Genomic DNA, 20,556 nt, shown 5'->3' with positions numbered 1-20,556 from the left:
TGATCTCAACAACCCATACCCACATTTATCCACAATTAATTTCTATCTATAACCCATTTCCTTCACAGCACTTACCACTATTGTTAATTATTTCTTTATGCTTGTTTATTTTTTTTCTCCCTGTCTCCCCACTGGACAGTGAACTACATAAGAACAGGGCGGTGCTCTCTTTTTCATCATTGTACCCTCATCCTAGCATTTAGGGATATTTTTATCACAGACTAATAATTTAATAAATATGTATAAAAAAGTAAATTGAATAACTGAACCTGCTTTATGTCTTTGCCTGTCAAAAATTCCTTCTTCTTGACCAATACAATAATCCTATTAAGCCAACTTAAACTCCTTTGAAAAATTCCATTTTATATAGTCCTGTTTGTGTCCTTGATATCTGTACTCTGCCACTATTCTCCTTTTAAGGAATTGAGTGTTTATCAACCTTGTCTGGGCACTAGAACCTGAATGCCTAACCAATAGTTCTGATTAGCTCCCTTTGTTTTCTCCCATTACATTTATATGATCTGATTTTTTTATCCTCTTTTTTCATGTTTAAATGGCTTATCTCTTGCATTAGATTTTAATTGATTTTTTTTGATCTGCCAGAAGCTAGTAATTTTTGTCACGCCACTGGAGACTATGTCAAATAACATAGATTCTTTTTTTTTCAAACACCAGTTTGCAGTTGAATGAAACGCATGTTCAGGAAAATATAACATCACTTATTAAACAACACATCCCTGATGCCAAATTATCAGCAGAAAGTGAAGGAAAACTTGTCTACACATTGCCCTTAGAAAGAACAAATAGATTTCCAGGTAATGTACAAGAACACCACAAAATGAGATACATAAATAATATTCATAGAAATAATGATAATTCTTATATATTGAGAGCTCACAATGTGTTCAGCTATTTGAAACATGATGCAAAGAATAATACAGTAACTGAATGATTTTATTTACAGTGGGAAATATTATATTCTAATAGTTGCTTTACAATGTCTGGTTATTTTAGGGAGCTTTTTTAGTCTTTCATTCCCTTTGTAGTACATAGCAAAATATTCTAGTGTTCATATATGTGAATATATTTCAAATGGTTGAAAACCTCTAGTTTAACCATTACAAATGGCTCTGTGATTCTTCTTTTCATAAGATTATTGTGATGACATTGGGGTTTTTAGGCCAATGCATAAAAGATTTTTGTATGACCTTCTTTTGTGTGTGTGAGTGTGGGGGGGGCAGCTATTTTTGAATTATTTGTCAGGCAGATTGTGTCACTTCATTTCATGAGAGTTTGCTTCTGCAGGTTTACCTTGTTTCCTTTTTGGGAACATCTTTCACTTTTTCATTTTCCTTGACACTCTGTTGATGCCTAGGCACTAGATAAAGCAGACACCTCTTCCAGTCTTCAGAGACTGGCTTTCTGCAGGAGAAGACTTTAGTGATCAGCTTTGTCAGAGATTCTGAGCGCCCCCGTCAACTCTTTTGAAGCAGGAAGATGTGATTTTGGTCAGGCCCCTCTATGGAGATTCAAAAGAGTGAGTTATAGCATTATGTAAACTAGAGTAATCAGGATAATGTGCTATTGGCAGAATGATCAACACAAAGATAGAACAGACCTGAGAACCCAGAAATAAACCTACACAGATATGCCTCACTGATTTTTGACAAAGGGGGAAAAGCAATTTAATGGATGAAGGATAACCTTTCCAACAAATGGAGTAAGTAGATCCACAGGCATAAAAGTAAACCTTTACCTAAATCTCCCACCTCATATAGAAATTAACATAATGTAAATCATGGACTTACATATAAAATGTAAAACCATAATTTTTTTTAAATGAATAAGAGAAAATCTGCAGGTTCTACTATAGACAGAGTTTTTAGACTGGACACCAAATTCATAGTTTATGAAAGGAAAAAAAATTATAAGTTTTCCTCCATCAAAATTTAAAAATTGCTTTGTGAAAGATCCTGTTAAGGAGATGATAGAATGAGCTATAGACTGGGAGAAAGTATTCACAAAGTATGTATCTCACAGAAGACTGGTATCTGAACACATAGAGAACTCTGAAAACTCAACTGTAAAAAACAGACAACCCAACTGGAAAATGGGCAAAAGATAAGAACAGACAGTTCACTGAAGATGTGCAGGTGGCAGACACACATGAAAAGGTGTCCAGTATCATATGTCAGCAGGGAACTGCAAATTAAAACCATTATGAGGTTGCATTACATACTTAGCAGAATGGCTAAAAACTTTTTTTTTACACAGTGATTATATCCAATGCTGGCTAAGATGTGGACAAAATGGATCACTCCTACCTTGATGATGGCAGTGGAAAATGGCACAGCCACTCTGGGAAAAGTTTGCCATTCCTTTGAAACACTAAACCCTCAACTCCCATACAGCCAAATCATTTCACTACTGGATATTTATCCTAGAGAGATGAAAATATATTTACACAAAAACTGGTATATGAATGTTTGTAGCAGCCTTATTTGGAGTAGACAACAGCTGAAAGGATCCAGATGCCCTTTAACAAGTAAATGATTAAATTGTGGTACATTCATGACATGTAATACCACTCAACAATAAAAAGGAACAGGCTACTGACTGCCATATGCAACAACCTTGAGGAATAGTCAGGGAACTATTCTCAGTGGACATAGCCAATTCTAAAATATTGTATACTGTAGGGCTCAATTTATATAACATTCTTGAAATAACAGAATTCTAGAAATGGAGGGCAGATTAATAGCAGTCATAGGTTGGGAGAAGATGGGATCAGGAGTGATGGGTGTGCTGTCTATGAGTAGCATGATCTTTGTGGTGAGGGAAATGTTATGTTTCTTGATTGTATTAATATCAGTAGCATGGGTGTGATATCCTATAGTGGCTTTTTAAGATATTACCATTGGGGGAAACTGAGTGAAGTGTACAGATCGCTCTATTATTTTTTTAAGATTTTATTTATTTATTTGACAGACAGAGATCACAAGCAGGCAGAGAGGCAGGCAGAGAGAGAGGAGGAAGAAGGCTCCCCGCTGAGCAGAAAGCCCCATGCGGGGCTCAATCCCAGGACCCTGGGATCATGACCTGAGCTGAAGGCAGAGGTTTTAACCCACTGAGCCACCCAGGCGCCCCCTCTTTATTATTTTTTATAACCACATGTGAATCTAAAATTATCTCAGGGGACACCTGGGCAGTGTTGGGTAAGCATCCAACTCTTGATTTTGGTTCAGGTCATGATCTCAAGGTCATGAAATCAAGACCCATGTTGAGCTCTGGGCCGGATGGGGGGGTCTGCTTGGGATTCTCTCACTCTCTCCCTCTGCCCTTCTCCCTGCTTGCACTCTCTCTCTCTCTTTCTAAAAATAAAATAAAATAAAATAAAATAATCTCCAAAAAAAAGTTTAATTAAAAAAGAAAGAAAAAGTTAACTTATTATGTATGTTATTCAGAAGATTTACTCCCTGGTCATGGAGCACAAGGAGGGCTGCACTGGGTGGTTGAAGCAATTAGCTGGGCCATATGTGTGGTTAACAGACACATAAATTACCCCACAAAGTCATTCAAATGTCCATTTTATGGTGACAGCACAAGCGTTCCTTAGAGCCATAGGGAAAATGTTAATTGAACCTTAATTAATCTGTTCTCATACTAGTTCTAATTTAGAGGAGGCTTGTAAGATTTTAGGTGGAATGGAGAATGACACATAATGTTCACTAGCAGTTTGAATCTTGCTGCTTCTCTGCTTTTCTGTCTATCTTGCTCTCGCCAGGATGGAAAGCCTTTAATTAATCCTTTTGCCCAACGAGAAGCTGCAGGTGGAATCCTCAGGATGTATGTAATCATATTAAGATTTAAAATTAGCTTTTTATTCAAGCTTTGTTGAATTAGCTGTTATCATTCTGATATATGTAGGCAGGGACATTGTTTATTGTTGTAAGAATACCCGAAGTATTTTTGGTGATCAAACTGAGGAATGAGTAGATACAGAATTGCTTGCGGGAGACTGATTGCCCCTTCCCTACCATTCCAAGATACCCTAAGTCGGCTGTGTTTCTCTGTGAGATCTTGTGAATTTTTTCTTCCACAGTCAAAAGCTGAAAATTAAAAAATATGATTTATAATTTGTGTACTTCCTTTAACAGAGATTTTTGGAACTGAAAAAAGCTCCTGCACCATCCAACTAATTCTCAAAAAAATTAGTTCTTTTCCTTCAGCTGGTTAAAACACAAATGGTTCTTTGGGACACCTGAGTGGCTCAGTGGGTTAAAGCCACTGCCTTCAGCTCAGGTCATGATCCCAGGGTTCTGGGATCGAGTCCCACATCAGGCTCTGCTCAGTGGGGACCCTGCTTCCTCCTCTCTCTCTCTCTATCTCTATTTCTCTCTGCCTGCCTCGCTGCCTACTTGTGATCTCTCTCTGTCAAATAAATAAATAAAATCTTTAAACAGACACACACACACGGATGGTTCTGGAAAAGAGTCTTCAGTTAATTCGGGTTAATTAGTATATGGGCTATAACACAATATACAATTACAAATAATGTACGGAATTTGAAGAACAAGGTTCCTTATTAGGAAATGTGAGTTTTAAAATGTCTGACCTATCACAAGTATGACTTCATACTTTTCATATATTTGTGCCTTTTAGTTTGAAAAGTGGTCCTCAGCTCACTTGTGATCTTTGTTGTTTTGATTTTCTGTTGTCTGTGTTCTGCAGCACTTTACAATGATCTGGATAGATGTTCTGATCTGGGAATTGAGAATTATGGTGTTTCCATGACAACCTTGAATGAAGTGTTCCTGAAACTGGAAGGGAAATCAGCTATTGATGAATCGGGTAAGCAAAGTGCATGAGAGTGATCACATAACACAATTTATAACAATGCAGTCTAGATTTCCATAAGACACAAGTCCTTTCCTGGACAGGGATGAGTAAAGCCAAAATGCATCCCTGTGACTTCTGTTACCTTTCCTGTCAGTGTTGCCTTGTTATTAGAGGTGACTCATTTTCTTCTAAACAGGGCTCCCTGCCTTCATCCTGCTTCCCAAGAACAATTTCAGACAAAACATTGATTTTCAGTCTCTCTCTTCCAGCATTCTGATTACATCCTTTCATTGCCTGCTGGTCTCCCCAGTTTCTTTTTTTTTAATTATTTAATTTAATTTAATTTTTTTGTTAACATATAATGTATTATTTGCCCCAGGGGTACAGGTCTGTGAATCATCAGGATTACACATTTCACAGCACTGACCATAGCACATACCCTCCCAATGTCCATAACCCAGCCACCCTGTCCCTACTCCTCCTGCCACCCAGAAACCCTCAGTTTGTTTTGTGAGATTAAGAGTCTCTTATGGTTTGTCTCCCTCCCAATCCCATCTTGTTTCATTTTTTCCTTCCGTAGCTCCCACAACCCCCCGCCCTGCCCCTCCAATTCCTCATATCAGTGATACCATATGATAATTGTCTTTCTCTGATTGACTTATTCACTCAGCTTAATACCCTCTAGTTCCATCCACATTGTTGCAAATGGCAAAATATCATTTCTTTTGATGGCTGCATAGTATTCCATTGTGTGTGTGTGTGTGTGTGTGTGTGTGTGTATACACCTCCTTTATCCATTCATCTGTTGATTGACATCTAGGTTCTTTCCATAGTTTGGCTACTGTGGACATTGGTGCTAGAAACATTCAGGTGCATGTGCCCCTTCGGATCACTACGTTTCTATCTTTAGGGTAAATACCCGGTAGTGCAATTGCTGGGTTTTGGGTAGCTCTATTTTTCAGGTTTTTGAGGAACCTCCATGCTGTTTTCCAGAGTGGCTGCACCAGCTTGCATTTCCACCGACAGTGTAGGAGGGTTCCCCTTTCTTCACATCCTCACCAACATCTGTTGTTTCCTGACTTGTCAATTTTAGCCATTCTGACTGGTGTGTGGTAGTATCTCATTGTGGCTTTGATTTGTATTTCCCTGATGCTGAGTGATGTGGGGCACTTTTTCATTGTGTCTGTTTGACCTCCCTGATTTCTGATGAGAAGTCAGCTTTAGATCTTATTGACAATCTCTTGTGTGTGATGTGTTGTTTTTCTCCTGCTGCTTTCCAGATTCTGTTTTGGCGTCTGACAGCTTGACCCTGATATCTTTAGATGTTGATCTCTTTGCATTTATCCTGCTGGGAGTTTGGTGAGCTTTTTTGTATGTGTGGTTTGTGTTTTTCAACAAATGTGAGAAGTTTTTAGCCATTAATTTTTCAACAATACTTTCTGACCCTTTCTCTCTCTCAACTCTCCTTCTGGAACTTCCATTAATGTACGTGGTAGTGTATGTTACTATGCTTAATAATGTCTCACATTTTTCTGGGACTTCATTTTATTTTCATTGTTTTTTCCTTCTGTTCTTCAAACTTAATAATCTCAATTTATCTTTTGTCACGTTCACTGATTTCTTTCCTCCACCAGGAGGTATTTGTTGAGCTTTTATTTTTTTTTCACTCATTTTATTATGTCAAGTTAGCCACTGTATAGTACATCATTAGTTTTTGATGTAGTGTTCAATGATTCACTAGTTGCATGTAACACCCAATGTTCATCACAAAATGTGCCCTCCTTAGTGCCTATCACCCGGTGACTCCATCCCCCCACCCCTCCTCCCTTCTGAAACCTTCAGTCTGTTTCCCAGAGTCCATAGTCTCTCACGGTCCATCTCCCTCTCTAATTTCTCCCCCTTCAGTTTTCCGTTCCTTTGCCTATGGTTCTCTGTGCCATTCCTTATAGTTCATATATGAATGAAACCACATAATTGTTTCTCTGCTTGACTTATTTGACTTAGCATAATCCCCTCCAGTTCCATCCATGTCGATATAAATGGTAGATATTCATTCTTTCTGAAGGCTGAGTAACATCCCATTGTATATATGAACCACATCTTTTTTTGTCCGTTCATCTGTTGAAGAGCTTTTATTTTTTCAGTCAATTTTTAAAATCGGTTATTATACATTTAAACCAAAAATTCCCAGTTGGTTATTTTAAATAAGTTTACACTTTTCATTATACACCCTATTTGATGACAGAGTATTGTAATACTTGATTTCTAAATGTGTCATTCAATATACAAATATGTACAAATATGTGTGGATTTCCAAGATACTTTTATTGATATTAAAATCATATTCCAGCACAGGCAAAATTCTGGAGCTCTCTCTATGGGATACAAGCCGACTGCCTAATTTCTCAACAATAGCAGATATCTCCCTGATTTTCAACTTGCTATCATTTTTTTGTTTATTTGGTTTTTGGGGGAGTTTCAGTTTCTCTACTCCTGGGAGGTAACCTGACTCTCCAGTCTTAACCATGGCTCACCATGTCTTGTGAGATCACTCCTCCTCACCACCCCATACTCTAAATTAGTCTGTCAATGCCTGTATCCAGCCAAGATCTAGTCTCTCTTAGTCTGTCTTTCTCCACTCATTTGTCTGGTAGCCAGCCCCTACTGGATTTCCTTTACAAAGGAAAGCCCCATGTACCTTGATGATATCTTGCCCAAGACGCTATGGACCTGATATGTATCTTTCTTAGCTTTTCTTTACAATCTTCGGCCTTTGTTCCTAAGTATTTGGTGAAATTCTCATGGGAAAGAATTGGTAAAAGGTGTGAACTCAGTTTGTGACTTGGGTACCAGGCCACATATGACCAGAAGAGTTTGTTTAATGCTCTCTCCTCATTCAAATCTGAAGTTGTTTTTTTCTTCTTCTACCATGCCCCTAACATGAGAACACCCATATGTATCATCTCCTCTAAGGATGGCTCTTCCCTTTATGAAAATTTTTATTATTATTTTGCTTTCTTTGTGCTTTCATTTATCTAATAGGTTAAAAATAGCAGGTATTATTCTCTTGGGAAGAGAGGTGACCGTCTCTGGGGCACCTCGGGGGCATGATGTGATCATGCATATTTGTCATAACCTCTTTAATGTACTGTCTGTATCCATATGATCTAAGATCCCCTTTCTACTTTTGTTCAAGACATGAAACTTTATTGATGTTTCTAGCTCATAGCAGCAGCCAATAGCTCCACATAAAACTACAGTTTCACAGAAGATTGTGATATCGTTGCTAAAACATCTCCTCCAGGAAGCTCCAGAAGGTCCATCTGAAGTGGGATTTTGTGAATTGCTTTTTTTTTTTTTTTTTTTTTTTTTTTGTATTTTGTAGATATGGCCACGTTGGGAGAAGCACAGGCAGAAAGAACTGGAGACACAGAGAGGCTTGTTGAGATGGAACAAGTTCTCAGCTCACTCAATGAGACGACAAAGACCATAGGGGGCCTGGCTCTCTGGAAACAGCAAATCTGCATGATTGCACGTGTTCACTTCTTGAATTTAAAGCATGAAAGGAAAGCTCTCTTATCTCTGTGAGTGTCAGAGGGCCACAGATGGTTTTTCTTTTCTTTTTTTTTTTCCCAATCAATACATTAAAAAACAAATCTGAGATGTAAAATCAAGAGAAGATAATGAAAAAATAAAATAAATATCTGCACCTACAAAACTGGATAAAGAATAATACCCCAGTTTGGTTAATGGTTTTGGTGGTTATCATTGGCAGTCTAGCAGGGGAAATTTGTCACGTTTTTGAAGTGAATTTTCAGGAAAAAGTTCAAGTAATGTAGTTTTCCTGTGTTATTCCATCTCTTTCAAATTTTCCACTGGGTAGGTGACTGAAACAATGGGATGCAAATTTATGTCCTGCACCCCTCCCCAGCATATCCATATGCCCATGCCTTATTTTGAGTATTGTACAGTAATGCTCCTGACACTTCCCTGGATGTCCTGATGCTCCCACTGGGTTCCACTTGGTCTTACCTAAATGTCATGACTTCCCACCAGCTCTCCTAAGTGTTGCTAGTTCACTCTCCATGCTTCCTTTCTTTTTTTAAAAGATTTTATTTATTTGACAGACAGAGATCACAAGTAGGCAGAGAGGCAGGCAGGGGTGGGGGAGCAGGCTCCCTGCTGAGCAGAGAGCCCGATGCGGGGCTTGATCCCAGGATCCTGAGATCATGACCTGAGCCAAAGACAGACGCTTAACCAACTGAGCCACCTAAGCACCCCCTATACTTCTTTTATTTATTTATATATCTAAGTGACAGAGCATGAGCAGGGGGAGTGACAGCCAGAGGGAGAAGCAAGCTCCCCACTTAGCAAGGAGCCTGATGTGGGACTCAATTCTAGGACACTGGGATCATGACCTGAGCTGAAGGCAGATGCCTAACTGACGGAGCCATCCAGGCGTCCCTCATTCCCCCGTACTTCCTGTGTGCACACTGGCCACTATCCCCGCTCCTCTGAATCACATCCCCTCTCACTGGCTCACTTGTGTCTGTGGCACTTTGGCTACCAATCAGTACCTCGTCTATGAATACTTTGATGAAGCATCAAAAAGATAGGACACTTGTTAGCACATAATAGAGTCTCCATAAATACTCATAAATAAGAAAGTAATGGGATTCATTAAGAGTCTATGAAAAGGAGAGAGCATGATTTAAGAAAAACCTTTATTATTTATCTTGCAACCTTGTATAACAACGTCTGGAGAGATGCTGGGCATTTAGCAAGAATTCAAACAAGCGGTAACATTGTAAAACAAGAAATTAGGAACAGAGAAAAGTTTTGAAGCAAGGTATAAGGATGGAATGATAAAAATTTTCAACCGAGGGGTAACTGGGTGGCTCACTTGGTAAAGCATCTGACTCTTGGTTTTGGCTTAGGTCATGCTCTCAGGGTCGAGAGATCAAGTCCTGTGCTGGGCTCTGTGTTCAGCAGGGAGTCTGCTTGGGGATTCTCTCTCTCTCTCCCTCTACTCCTCCCCACCAGACTCATGCCCTCTCTCTGTCTCTCTCTCTCAAACTAAAAAAAAAAAATTTTTTTCAACTTCCTTGAAATGGTGACTACAAGAGAATAAAGAATAATTGAAAATTTGAGCTCGGTGACTAAAGAAATCCTGCTGTCACTGACAGCAATAGGGACTATCTGAAGAGGAGTAGCTGTGAAGAAAATGGAGTCCAGAGCATTGATGGATTAACTAGCAGGAAGGGAGAGCAAAGAACTGGAGTCTCAGGAGAGAAGACGAATCTGCAGGCACAGTTCAAGGACACCTGACCCTTGAAACTGTGTGGGATAAGCCATAGCCTAAGAGTAAGAAGAGAAGGAACCAAGGATAAGTGTCCATTTTGTCATCTTTAATCTAGAGGTGGGAAAGGGGCAGAAACTCAAGAAATGAATCAGAGAGTCTGAAATATTTTGTTTTCCTTATATAGGAGCCTTTTCAAAATCTGCATCTTTTTCTTCTTCTTAATTTCTACCATTGTCTCTTTTAAAAGTCACTGAATTGTTTCTACAATCATAAGGTATTTGCCAGACGGAAACCTGGAAACCATTTTTATCTTCTTTTTACTGAGAATAAATAAGCCCCAAGACCTCCACAAAGCCATGAGGATTACAAACATGGTTGCTAGCAAGTTAAAACTAGAAACTACTTCTCTATACTCTACTAGAATTAATTCCATAATTTTCATAATCTCTTGATCTCATCACATCATCATCCACTCAGTTCTGAAAGGTTCAGAAATGACTGTGCATTCACGCTGGCCCTTTTCTCCTGGGTAGGCTCTTGATTCTAGGAGTTGGAATTTGCCCTCTTCTTTTGAGGACTATCCACAACAGAATATATGAAATGAGCTACACTTGGGAGCTTTCTCCGCATTTATACTTCCTTGCTCCTGGACAATCACCACACGATCCTCTCACTCAATTACTGATCATCAATACAACAGGTAATGATGGGGTGTGTACTCCATTCCTAAACACATTCCCTGTTACGAGCATTACTTAGAAAACATAAAATGTGAGAGAAAAAAATGAGCTTTGGGCTTCTTCAGCATAAAACCACTCATGAGTCTTGAGGGTGATGAGTACAAGCCCAAAATGGAGAAGGAACTAGGGAAGGATTTGCTGAGGAGAAATAAATTTTTTGGTGGCTGTGTGCAAAATGAAATGCTTACAATTCAGTGGGTTTGAGTGTATTTCACAGAATTGTGTGACCATCGTTACAACTTATTTTATGACATTTTCATCTCAAAAAAGAAATTTCATACTCACTAAGTACTCACTCCCATTCACTTGTCCCCTGCTCAGAGAAAGCACAAGTTTTCTTTTTGTTTCCATGGATCTGCTACTTTGGACATTTAACATAAGTAGAATTATGCAATGTAGGTTCTTTTATGACTGACCTCTTTCACGTAGTATGATGTTTTCAAGGTTCATCTATGTTGTAGCATGTTTTAATATTTAATTTTTTAATTGTGGAATAATATTCTTTCCTGGGACTGTGCTACATTTTATTTATTATTCATCAGTTGATGGTATATTCCTCCAATAACTGGCTATTATGAATATTGCTGCTATAAAAGTCCAAGTTTTTGTATGTACATACTTTTTTTTTCATCTCCTTGGGGTATAAAACCCAGGGGTCATATGGTGACAGTATTTAGCCTTTTGAGGAACAGCTAAACTCTTTTAAAGTGACTATCCCAATTTATTGTTATGCTAAAAGTTTGTGAAAACTCCAGTTTCTGCACATTTTCACCCAAATTTGTTATTTCCTTTTTTGGTCATACCCCTTTTAGTGTGAATCAAGTAGTATCTTGTGGTTAGATTTGCATTTTGCTAGTAACTAGTGACCTTAGGCATCTTTTCATGTACGTCTTTTCATTACTGGCCATTGTATATCTATCTTTGGAGAAATGTCTTTTAAAATATGGGTTGTATGTCCTTTTTATTGAATCCTAAGTGTTCTTTATATATTCTAGATACATGTCTCTTCTTAGATGCAATAGATCCTCACTATTCACAGATTCTGTATTTGCAAACCTATCTAGTCAGGAAAATTTATTTGTGACCCCAAAACCAATACTCTTGGCTCTTTCATAGTAAGTCACAGACATGCTCAGAGAAATGAAAAATTGGAGTCGCCTGATGCACAATTTCTAGCTGAGGTAAACAAGATGATGGTCTGCCTTGTTCTTTCAGGTCTCACACTATACATAAATATCCTTTCTATAGTCCATTTAGGGCAATGTTTTTCACACTTTCTTGCTTTTTTGGGTGATTTTGCTGTTGAAAATGACCCCCAAGAGTAGGGTCGAGGTGCTTTCCAGTGTCCCTAAGTAGGGAAGGCTGTGAGGTAACTTACAGAGAAAATATATGTGTCAAATAAACTTTGTTCAGGCATGAGTTATAGCTCCATTGGCTGTGAGATCAATGTTAATGAATCAACAATATATACACCAAAACATAAAAATATGGTGATATATTGATTGATCAAAGAAACTGTTGTGACCAGAAGCTCACAGGAACTGAACCTTGTGTTTCTCTTCAGAGCAATAATTGAGAATTCACTAATTCCATGTTTGTGGTGATGTTAGAGAATATATGTACCATGAATAATAAGAATCAATGGCAAATATTTTGCAAATATTTCACCTCACCCTGTAGATTGCCTTTGCATTTTCTCATTGGTGTCCGTTGAAACATAATGTTTTAATTTTTATGAGGTGTAACTTGTTTTTTTTTCCCTTGCTTGTGCTTTTGGTGTCATATCTAAGTAAGCTTTACCTAACCCAAGATCACAAAGATTTACTTCTATATTTCCCTCTAAGGTTTTTATACTCTTAGTTCTTACATGTAGGTCTCTGATCCATTTTGAGTTAATTTTTTTGTATGGTGTGAGGAAGGGATGCAACTTCAATAGCTATCCAGTTATCTTCCTAGGAGGGTCTGGACACCAACCTTTCTCATTCCTTCCAGTCCCATGTTGCAGAAACTCCATCCCAGGCAGTGAGAGGTCTGGAGTTCTCTTCGTCCAACCACCCCCTACTCATAAGTTGGAAGCTCTATCCTAGGCACAAGTTCTTGACTAGATCCAGTCAGAGGGGATCTTCTGTCATACTAATCAATGACAGGGAATGAAGGTGTAGGTTTTTTTACTCAAGTGCCATTATCTTAGTGTTCTTACCCAGATTTATTAGATTATCTTAAATAAATGTGGAGGTTTTTTTCTTTTTTCATTTTCTGTATGCCCTTAAGGCAGTCAGGAGATTTTTTTTTTTAAAGATTTTATTTATTTGACAGAGAGAGAGATTACAAGTAGGCAGAGAGGCAGGCAGAGAGAGAGAGGAGGAAGCAGGCTCCCTGCTGAGCAGAGAGCCGGATGCGGGACTCGATCCCAGGACCCTGAGATCATGACCTGACCCAAAGGCAGCGGCTTAACCCACTGAGCCACCCAGGCGCCCGGCAGTCAGGAGATTTTAACTTATTGGATTTTTAGTGATTTTCACAAGTTATGGTTGCCTTTCTAGGGGAAAGTCCACAAACCTCTCCATGCCTTCATCCAACAAGCTATCTTCCCAATTCAAGACACATTTTGAAAGTCAGTTAATAAGGTAGCAGTAGTAAAATGAGATTCAGCCATTTTGGTTGTTAATTACTGGAGATTATCTGTGTCACTAAAACTTGAATTGTTATGGCCATTCAATGCAATATTCTAGGGGAAAACATCTATTCTAAATGCCATATGGTGGTAAAAAAGACTTTCACCTTTCACATTAGCAGTAATCAGAAGCAAATAAATATAAAGTAAATTGAATGACAAGTGAATAGACTTAATTCAAAGTAGCAAGTATGTTCTGATGTAGAAAAATATCCTGACCATATTACAGTAAGGATCACATAATGACATTAATTATAATTTTACTATACAACCTGATATTGATTTTCTAAGTTTTGTGATATACCTATCTACAACTCAGGGGCAAGCATTGATGACTTTGTACATTCTGTGGAGCATCAGAACATAGCTTTGGAAGTGGATGTATCTGGAACCAAAACTGGCGTCGATGACCTGTCTTATAATGGAGCCATCATTGTATCTGGTAATACAGAGGTATGCTGGTTTCTGTTTCATAATGTTTCCCAAAGGTGTGGAAAAGCTAATATAATACCAGTGTACTCAGTTCTCCCCTTTAGGAAATAAAATGAAAAGCAAATACTGCTTTTATTACTTAATGAGTGGCAGTCATTAATATGATGAATAATTCATACCTCAGTCATTGTCTACCAATACAAATGACATGTATTAGCAAAATAAATACTATATAATACCCACTGTCAAGTGCATATTTGAGTCCAAAGATCTCAGATTTCCTCTCAGTGATTTTACTATACATATATTGTGAAACCTCTGTTTTATTCTTTTAAATATGTTATTTATTTATTTATTTGACAGACAGAGATCACAAGTAGGCAGAGAGGCAGGCGGGGTGCGGGGGAGCAGGTAGAGCAGGCTCCCTGCTAAGCAGAGAGGCCAATGCGGGGCTCTATCCCAGGACACTGGGATCATGACCTGAGCCGAAGGCAGAAGCTTTAACCCACTGAGCCACCCAGGCACCCCTGTTTTATTCTTTAACAGTAATAATTGATTCTAGCTTTAAGCCAGACATCTGGTGTCTTGAAAATAAGATACAGCCTACGAATATGTTTTGTTTTCCTTACACAGTGTGTGTTTTTTGCTTTATTTGACATCATTTTAAAAACATGATCTTCTTGTTAAAATATTGAATTTTGGGGCACCTGGATGGTTCAATTTTTAAGCATCTTCCTTCAGCTCAGGCTGGGATTCCAGGGTCCTGGGATCGAGTCCCACATCAGGCTCCCTGCTCGGCAGGAGCCTGCTTCTCCCTCACCCACTCCCCGTTTGTGTTCCCTCTCTCACTGTCTGTCAAATAAATAAATAAAATCTTAAAGAAAATAAATTGAATTTTGACCTCTTCAGAAAAAAAAAAAAAATCTTTAAGAATTTATAACCTTTCTTTTTTTTATTTTAGAATTACAGTTTTTCATTAGCATGTAATACCAAAAGACTAAATTGCTTCCCAGTTCTTATGGATATTATTAGTAATGCACTACTTGGAATGATTATACCATCAGCACATATCCAAACTGACAGAAGTACCTTTATAGTGGTAAGTATATTGACTCTCCTCCATAAGGATCTGGTGGAGATCACTCTTCTAAGTGCTGTGATCTTGTTCTTATTGAGTAAACTACTGAATAATAAATCACCATTTGGATTCATGCTAGCTCCTGGTTTTGAAAAATCAATACACTTTTACAGCTTCAATTTTTTAAATAATCTCTATACCCAACATGGGGCTTGAACTCTCAACCACAAGATCAAGAGTCACATGCCCTACTAACTAACCCGGCCAAGTTCCCCTAGAGTTTCAAATTTTTTAAGGCAAAACAGAACTAACAAAATATTTTTCGAAGAGAATGGGACAAAAATGAACTTATGCGGCACTGAGACTAGCGCAAAAATAGCAAAAGATGGACTGAAGGAAAGGAAGGAGGGAAGGGGGTAGGGGGATAGAGAGGAAAAGAAGTTGAAGTCTTAGTAGTACTTTTAGAAATGCTACAAAAGGAGAAAAATTTAGGACAAAGTTCAGGCCAAAATTGCAGACTGGTTACATTAGAATTACTCCAATTTCTTGTAATAAATAGTCATTATCTGAGCCAACTCTAGACCTACCAAACCAGCTTTTTCATACCTGGGGGAGGCATTGGGGACGGGGTGGGGGTGGGGATCCCAGGTGATTAGATTATATACCATCTTGTAAGTTTGGAAACCAGAATACCTATTAGAGTTTGTAACTATTCCTTTTTTATTATTTCCTAAATATATTTCTTCCTCTTAGAGAGTTCTTCGAACACAGAGACCATATTTTTAATACTACAAAGTAATTTTGTACCTGAGATAGGGCCTGGAACATGATAAGCAACTAATTAATTTATTTGTTAAATGCATAAATGAATGTCAGAGGTCAGCCAATTATCTATATTCCATACCACTATAGGGTTTTATATACGGGTTTTATCTATGGCCAATCCACTATTATTTTTATACACTCCTGCAAGATCTTGAGTTAATTTCTTACAACATACGTCAAGTCATGGTGTGTTCAGAAAATAAAAATCCCTTTCATTAAGAATGTGTACGAAGGTAAATCATTAAAGCAAAAATTCTAATTCTCCATTAAGTATTAGTTGATTTTAGAACCTACTCTATGGTTCATTTCATTAACCTCCTATCAGTTTTCTAGTTTCTGAGGGAGGATACAAACTGAGTAATTTGCCTTGAGCTTCCATCTATGAAAACATTCTGTTTTAGCCACAGGAAGTTTGACACCAGCCACTTTAATTAACCTTGTATTTAGGTGCCCAACATCTGAACTTTGATATCTCCAGCAACTCATTTCCTGTTCTATTTGAATTTACCTATTCACTGCTCAAGTAATAGTCTTCCATAGCTTTAGATCTTGTGTCTGTCCTGCTCAAAGTCATGGGCTTACCACTGAGTACTGAACCCACCCAGCTTGTAAGGTGTTCTGAAAAGGTCCTGTCAATAAGCCCAGATTTCACCTTCCCGTAGTTAGCAAGGGTTTCTCTCACGGTCAGGTTGAAGAGGACCAGACTCTGCTTACAACTTTTTTCAGTAATATGTGTAATCAAACACTACCTAGGTAGATCATGAAAGTAACATGGGAACTGCTTTCAGGAGAGTCTGTGAATCTTCGGTCCTCAAAGATTTTTCCAAACAGGAGCAACAAATGTGTGTGGCCAAGGTCAAAGGTTTTTCTTGGAGATTTCACTTCCCCTTCTCAGACTGTAATTTATAACTCTTTTTGAACCTTCGAGCAGTGTTTATCTGATTTCGAGGTATACCTAGACAGATACTGATCATCACTGTGCCAATAAAACATCTGATAGGATTTTTTTGACTCAAGCTATCACATTTGAAATAATTAAATAGGAGTTAAAAATGGAATGTGAATGATCATTATTTATTGTTTACTGTAAGAGATGCATAATGTAAGAAAATGACAAACCTTAATCCTTTTTTATCTTCCAACTCTGTCATATTATCAATTCATTCACCTTCTTTGAGTCATTTTCCTTACCCATGAATTGGGATAGAAAGCCAAGAGTTAAGCTTCAAATTTGGAACCAAAAATGGATAAGGAAAGAGTTTGGGGACCTAAGGGAAGAGTGTATATCATTAGTTTAATATTTTTTAAAATGTATTCCAGAAAACAAATTTTGAATCTGTTATTCAGCTCATTGTATTCTTTGCATTTTCAGGACAGAGAGAGTAGTAGTCCATACGAATTCCAAGTATATACCATATTCTGGTTGATTTTGATATCCTCATGTTCTCCTTATATTGCCATGAGCAGCATTGATGATTATAAGGTAATAATTAAACCTTCATTATTTTGTACAGATAGAAGCTGAAGGTAATATAATTATAGGATTTTCCTTTGGGCTATTCATGCATGTTTAACAGAGCAGCCAACTCAGCAAGAAGTCCTAAGATATAACGTGTATTTTTTTTTTAAGATTTTATTTATCCATTTGAGAGAGAGAGAGAGTGAGAGAGAGCATGAGAGGAGAGAGAGTCAGAGGGAGAAGCAGACTCCCCGTGGAGCTGGAAGCCTGATGCGGGACTCGACCCTGGGACTCTAGGATCATGACCTGAGCCGAAGGCAGTTGCTTAACCAACTGAGCCACCCAGGCGTCCAACATTTTTTAAGTCTTTATAAATATAGGGATAAATATATAGATTGCAGATAGAGAATGATTCTAAAATTTACACAGAGCCTAGAACAGACAAAACTTTGAAAAAGAAAAAAACAATGTTGGGTGAGTTATGCTTCTGACTTCAAGGCTTACTACAAAGTTATAGGAAAGAAGAATGTGTTGTATTTATTTACGAGAGTAATATGGGCATATGAAATGAAATAGACCACTTAGATATTACCAGTTGATTTTCAGTAAAATCAGGGAATTCAGCAAATTTTACCAGAACAACCTGATACTGATATATGAGGAAAGAAAATTTTTCTCAACACTCACCTCATGCCATATACAAAATTATTTTGAAATAAATCATAGGTTTTGTGGTAGGCAGTTATTTCCTAGATGGGACAGAATAAGCATATGCTTCAAAGAAAATGAGAGCTTGAAACTCATCAAAGTTAAAACCTTATTCTTTGTAAAACACCAATAATAAAGTAAAAAACTTTGCCGGGAGAAAAATATTCACACACTCGTACATTTAACAAAAGCCTTGTATCACGCTTGTGTTGGCAGCACAGAAATTAGATTGGGAAGATTTGCAGAAGCGTAACAGTGTCCCTACACAATGTCACAAAAATCTGTGAAGCGTGCCATCTTAAAAAAATATTATGTCAAGAATATAAAGAACTTTTAGTAATAGAAGACAGCCTAAATTTAAAGATAGCCTAATTTTAATAAAATATAGCCTCAGTAATAAAAGGTAGCCTATTTTAAAGATGGACAAAAATTTGAACAAACACTTTACCAAAGAAGATATACAGAAGGAAAATGCTCCCATAAAATATCAGAGTAATCAGGAAAATAGCCCCAATGAAGTCCCTCTACTCATTTAAATAAAATGAATAACATTAACATGACTGAGGATTTGAGGATTTGGAAACACTGCAACTCTTACGCTTTGTCAGCAAGAATGTAAAATGCACAATCACTTTGCTAAGCAATTTGGCTCTGTCTTGTAAAGTTAAAAATACATATATTGTATGGCCCAGAATTTCTCTCCTAAGTATTTACCTGGGAGAAAAGAAAACATCTTTCCGCAAACAGACTGGTACATTACCATTCTTGGTAGTTTTATTCATAATGGCCAACAATCTGAAACAACCCCAATTTCCATCAAGCTGTGAATTGATAAATAAACTCTCGTGTGGCCATATCGTCATGTGATTTCATGTGTGATTCCACATCACGGAATACTACTGAACAATACAAAAGAAGGAACAACTGAAAATGTGTCGGCATGGGTATGGCTCAACTTAGACTGAGGGAATTAAGACAGAAAAGAGTAAATCCTGGATGATTTCATTTATAGGGAATTCTCAGAAAGGTAGAATAAATTCATAGTGACAGAAAGCAGACCTGATAAAACAGACCAAGATAAAGGCTATTGACTGTAAAGGAGCATGGGAAATTGGGGGTGACAGGGAATGAAAATGCTCTATACTTGATTATGAGTGTGGTACAGGGATATATGCATTTGTCAAACCCCATGCAACTGTACACTTAACAGGGATATTTTTCTTTTTTTCTTTTTTCTTTTTTAATTTATTTGTGGAGCGTAACAAAAAGCATGGAGGACCTGGGGAGTTAGAGAGGAGAAGGGAGTTGGGGTAAATTGGAAGGGGAGGTGAATCATGAGAGACTATGGACTCTGAAAAACAGGGATATTTTTCAAAATTACATTTCAAAAGTTAATGAGGGGCACCTGGGTGGCTCAGTGGGGTAAAGCCTCTGCCTTCAGCTCAGGTCATGATCCCAGGGTCCTGGGATTGAGCCCCACATCAGGCTCTCTGCTCAGCGGGGAGTCCGCTTCCCCTAACCCTCTCCCTCTGCCTGCCCCTCTGCCTACTTGTGATCTCTGACTGTCAAATAAAAAAAAATAAATAAAATAAAATAAAATCTTCTGAAAAAAAAGTTAATGAAAAAAAAATAACTGAAATAAAAGAAAACAGTATTTTGAAAATGGGACAACTCAGATTAAAAAATAAATTTCAATGTTTAATGGACAATCTGTTTATAATTTTCATTTACAGGTACTCTTTCAATAATCCCAGTGAATTTTCAATGTATCTACAAGTATTTGGAGGACCTTGTAAGATGAAGATTTTGATTCAGTAGTTCTGGGTGGAGACCAATTTTGAGCGGCAGTCATAGGGTGGTGAACTTATGACTAATCAACCCAGGCCAACTCACTTCAGCTTTATTTACACATCTTAATAGAATATCCTTTAATGGTTCCATTTTGGTAACTTCTACACAAAATGACCTTGTCTAACCATCTTTATCTGTTTGAAACTTCCTCTCTCTTCAAAGTAATTCTGTTGTCCAAAGGAAGGGAATGCTATCAGAATAATGTCCTCTTCTCTTCCTAGTGTAGAACCTCCAGGAATCTTGGGGAATGCTATTTGCTGGCCTGATGTAACTGTCAGCTATCCTGCTGTTAACATAGTCCTAATTTAAAAATGTCTCCCACAGGGATCGCCTGGGTGCCTCAGCTGGTTAAGCGTCTGTCTTCAGCTCAGGTTGTGATCCCAAGGTCCTGGGATCAAGTCCCACATCAGGCTACTTGCCCGGTGGGGAACCTGCTTCTCCTTCTGCCTTCCCCTCCCCTTGCTTGTACCCTCACTTTCTCTCTGGCAAATAAATAAGTAAGATCTTTAAGAGAAAAAAAAAAGTCTCCCATAGGAAACACACACACTCTTTCTCTGGCCTATGTGATGCCACAGTTCCATCATGGTTCCAACACCATGCCACTGTCTATCTCCCTCTAGTGGAACATCTCATTCTTCCCCATTGTCT

The 20,556-nt window shown here is 38.0% G+C and overlaps 1 protein-coding gene across 5 annotated transcripts in view; it reads left to right on the top strand.

Moving 5' to 3' along the window:
• Positions 1–20,556, top strand: part of ABCA8 (ATP binding cassette subfamily A member 8) — a 68,777-nt gene that overhangs the window by 29,996 nt on the left and 18,225 nt on the right. For all 5 annotated transcript variants that reach the window (XR_006607021.1, XR_006607020.1, XR_006607019.1 and 2 more), the window contains exons 17-23: positions 676–815; positions 4,732–4,851; positions 8,225–8,423; positions 10,675–10,841; positions 13,875–14,008; positions 14,949–15,086; positions 17,263–17,373. Coding sequence is in view for 2 of the 5 variants with exons in the window: in XM_045080950.1 (XP_044936885.1) it covers positions 676–815; positions 4,732–4,851; positions 8,225–8,423; positions 10,675–10,841; positions 13,875–14,008; positions 14,949–15,086; positions 17,263–17,373 (1,009 nt within the window). In the remaining 3 variants the exon portion in view is untranslated. The remainder of the gene's footprint in view (positions 1–675; positions 816–4,731; positions 4,852–8,224; positions 8,424–10,674; positions 10,842–13,874; positions 14,009–14,948; positions 15,087–17,262; positions 17,374–20,556) is intronic.

The sequence above is a fragment of the Mustela putorius genome, unplaced genomic scaffold, assembly GCF_011764305.1.
Source record: "Mustela putorius furo isolate JIRA1106 unplaced genomic scaffold, ASM1176430v1.1 tig00000487_pilon_pilon_pilon, whole genome shotgun sequence".
Classification (NCBI taxonomy): Eukaryota; Metazoa; Chordata; class Mammalia; order Carnivora; family Mustelidae; genus Mustela; species Mustela putorius.
Note: the sequence above shows the minus strand (reverse complement) of the source record. Positions and strands in the feature narration are given on the sequence as shown.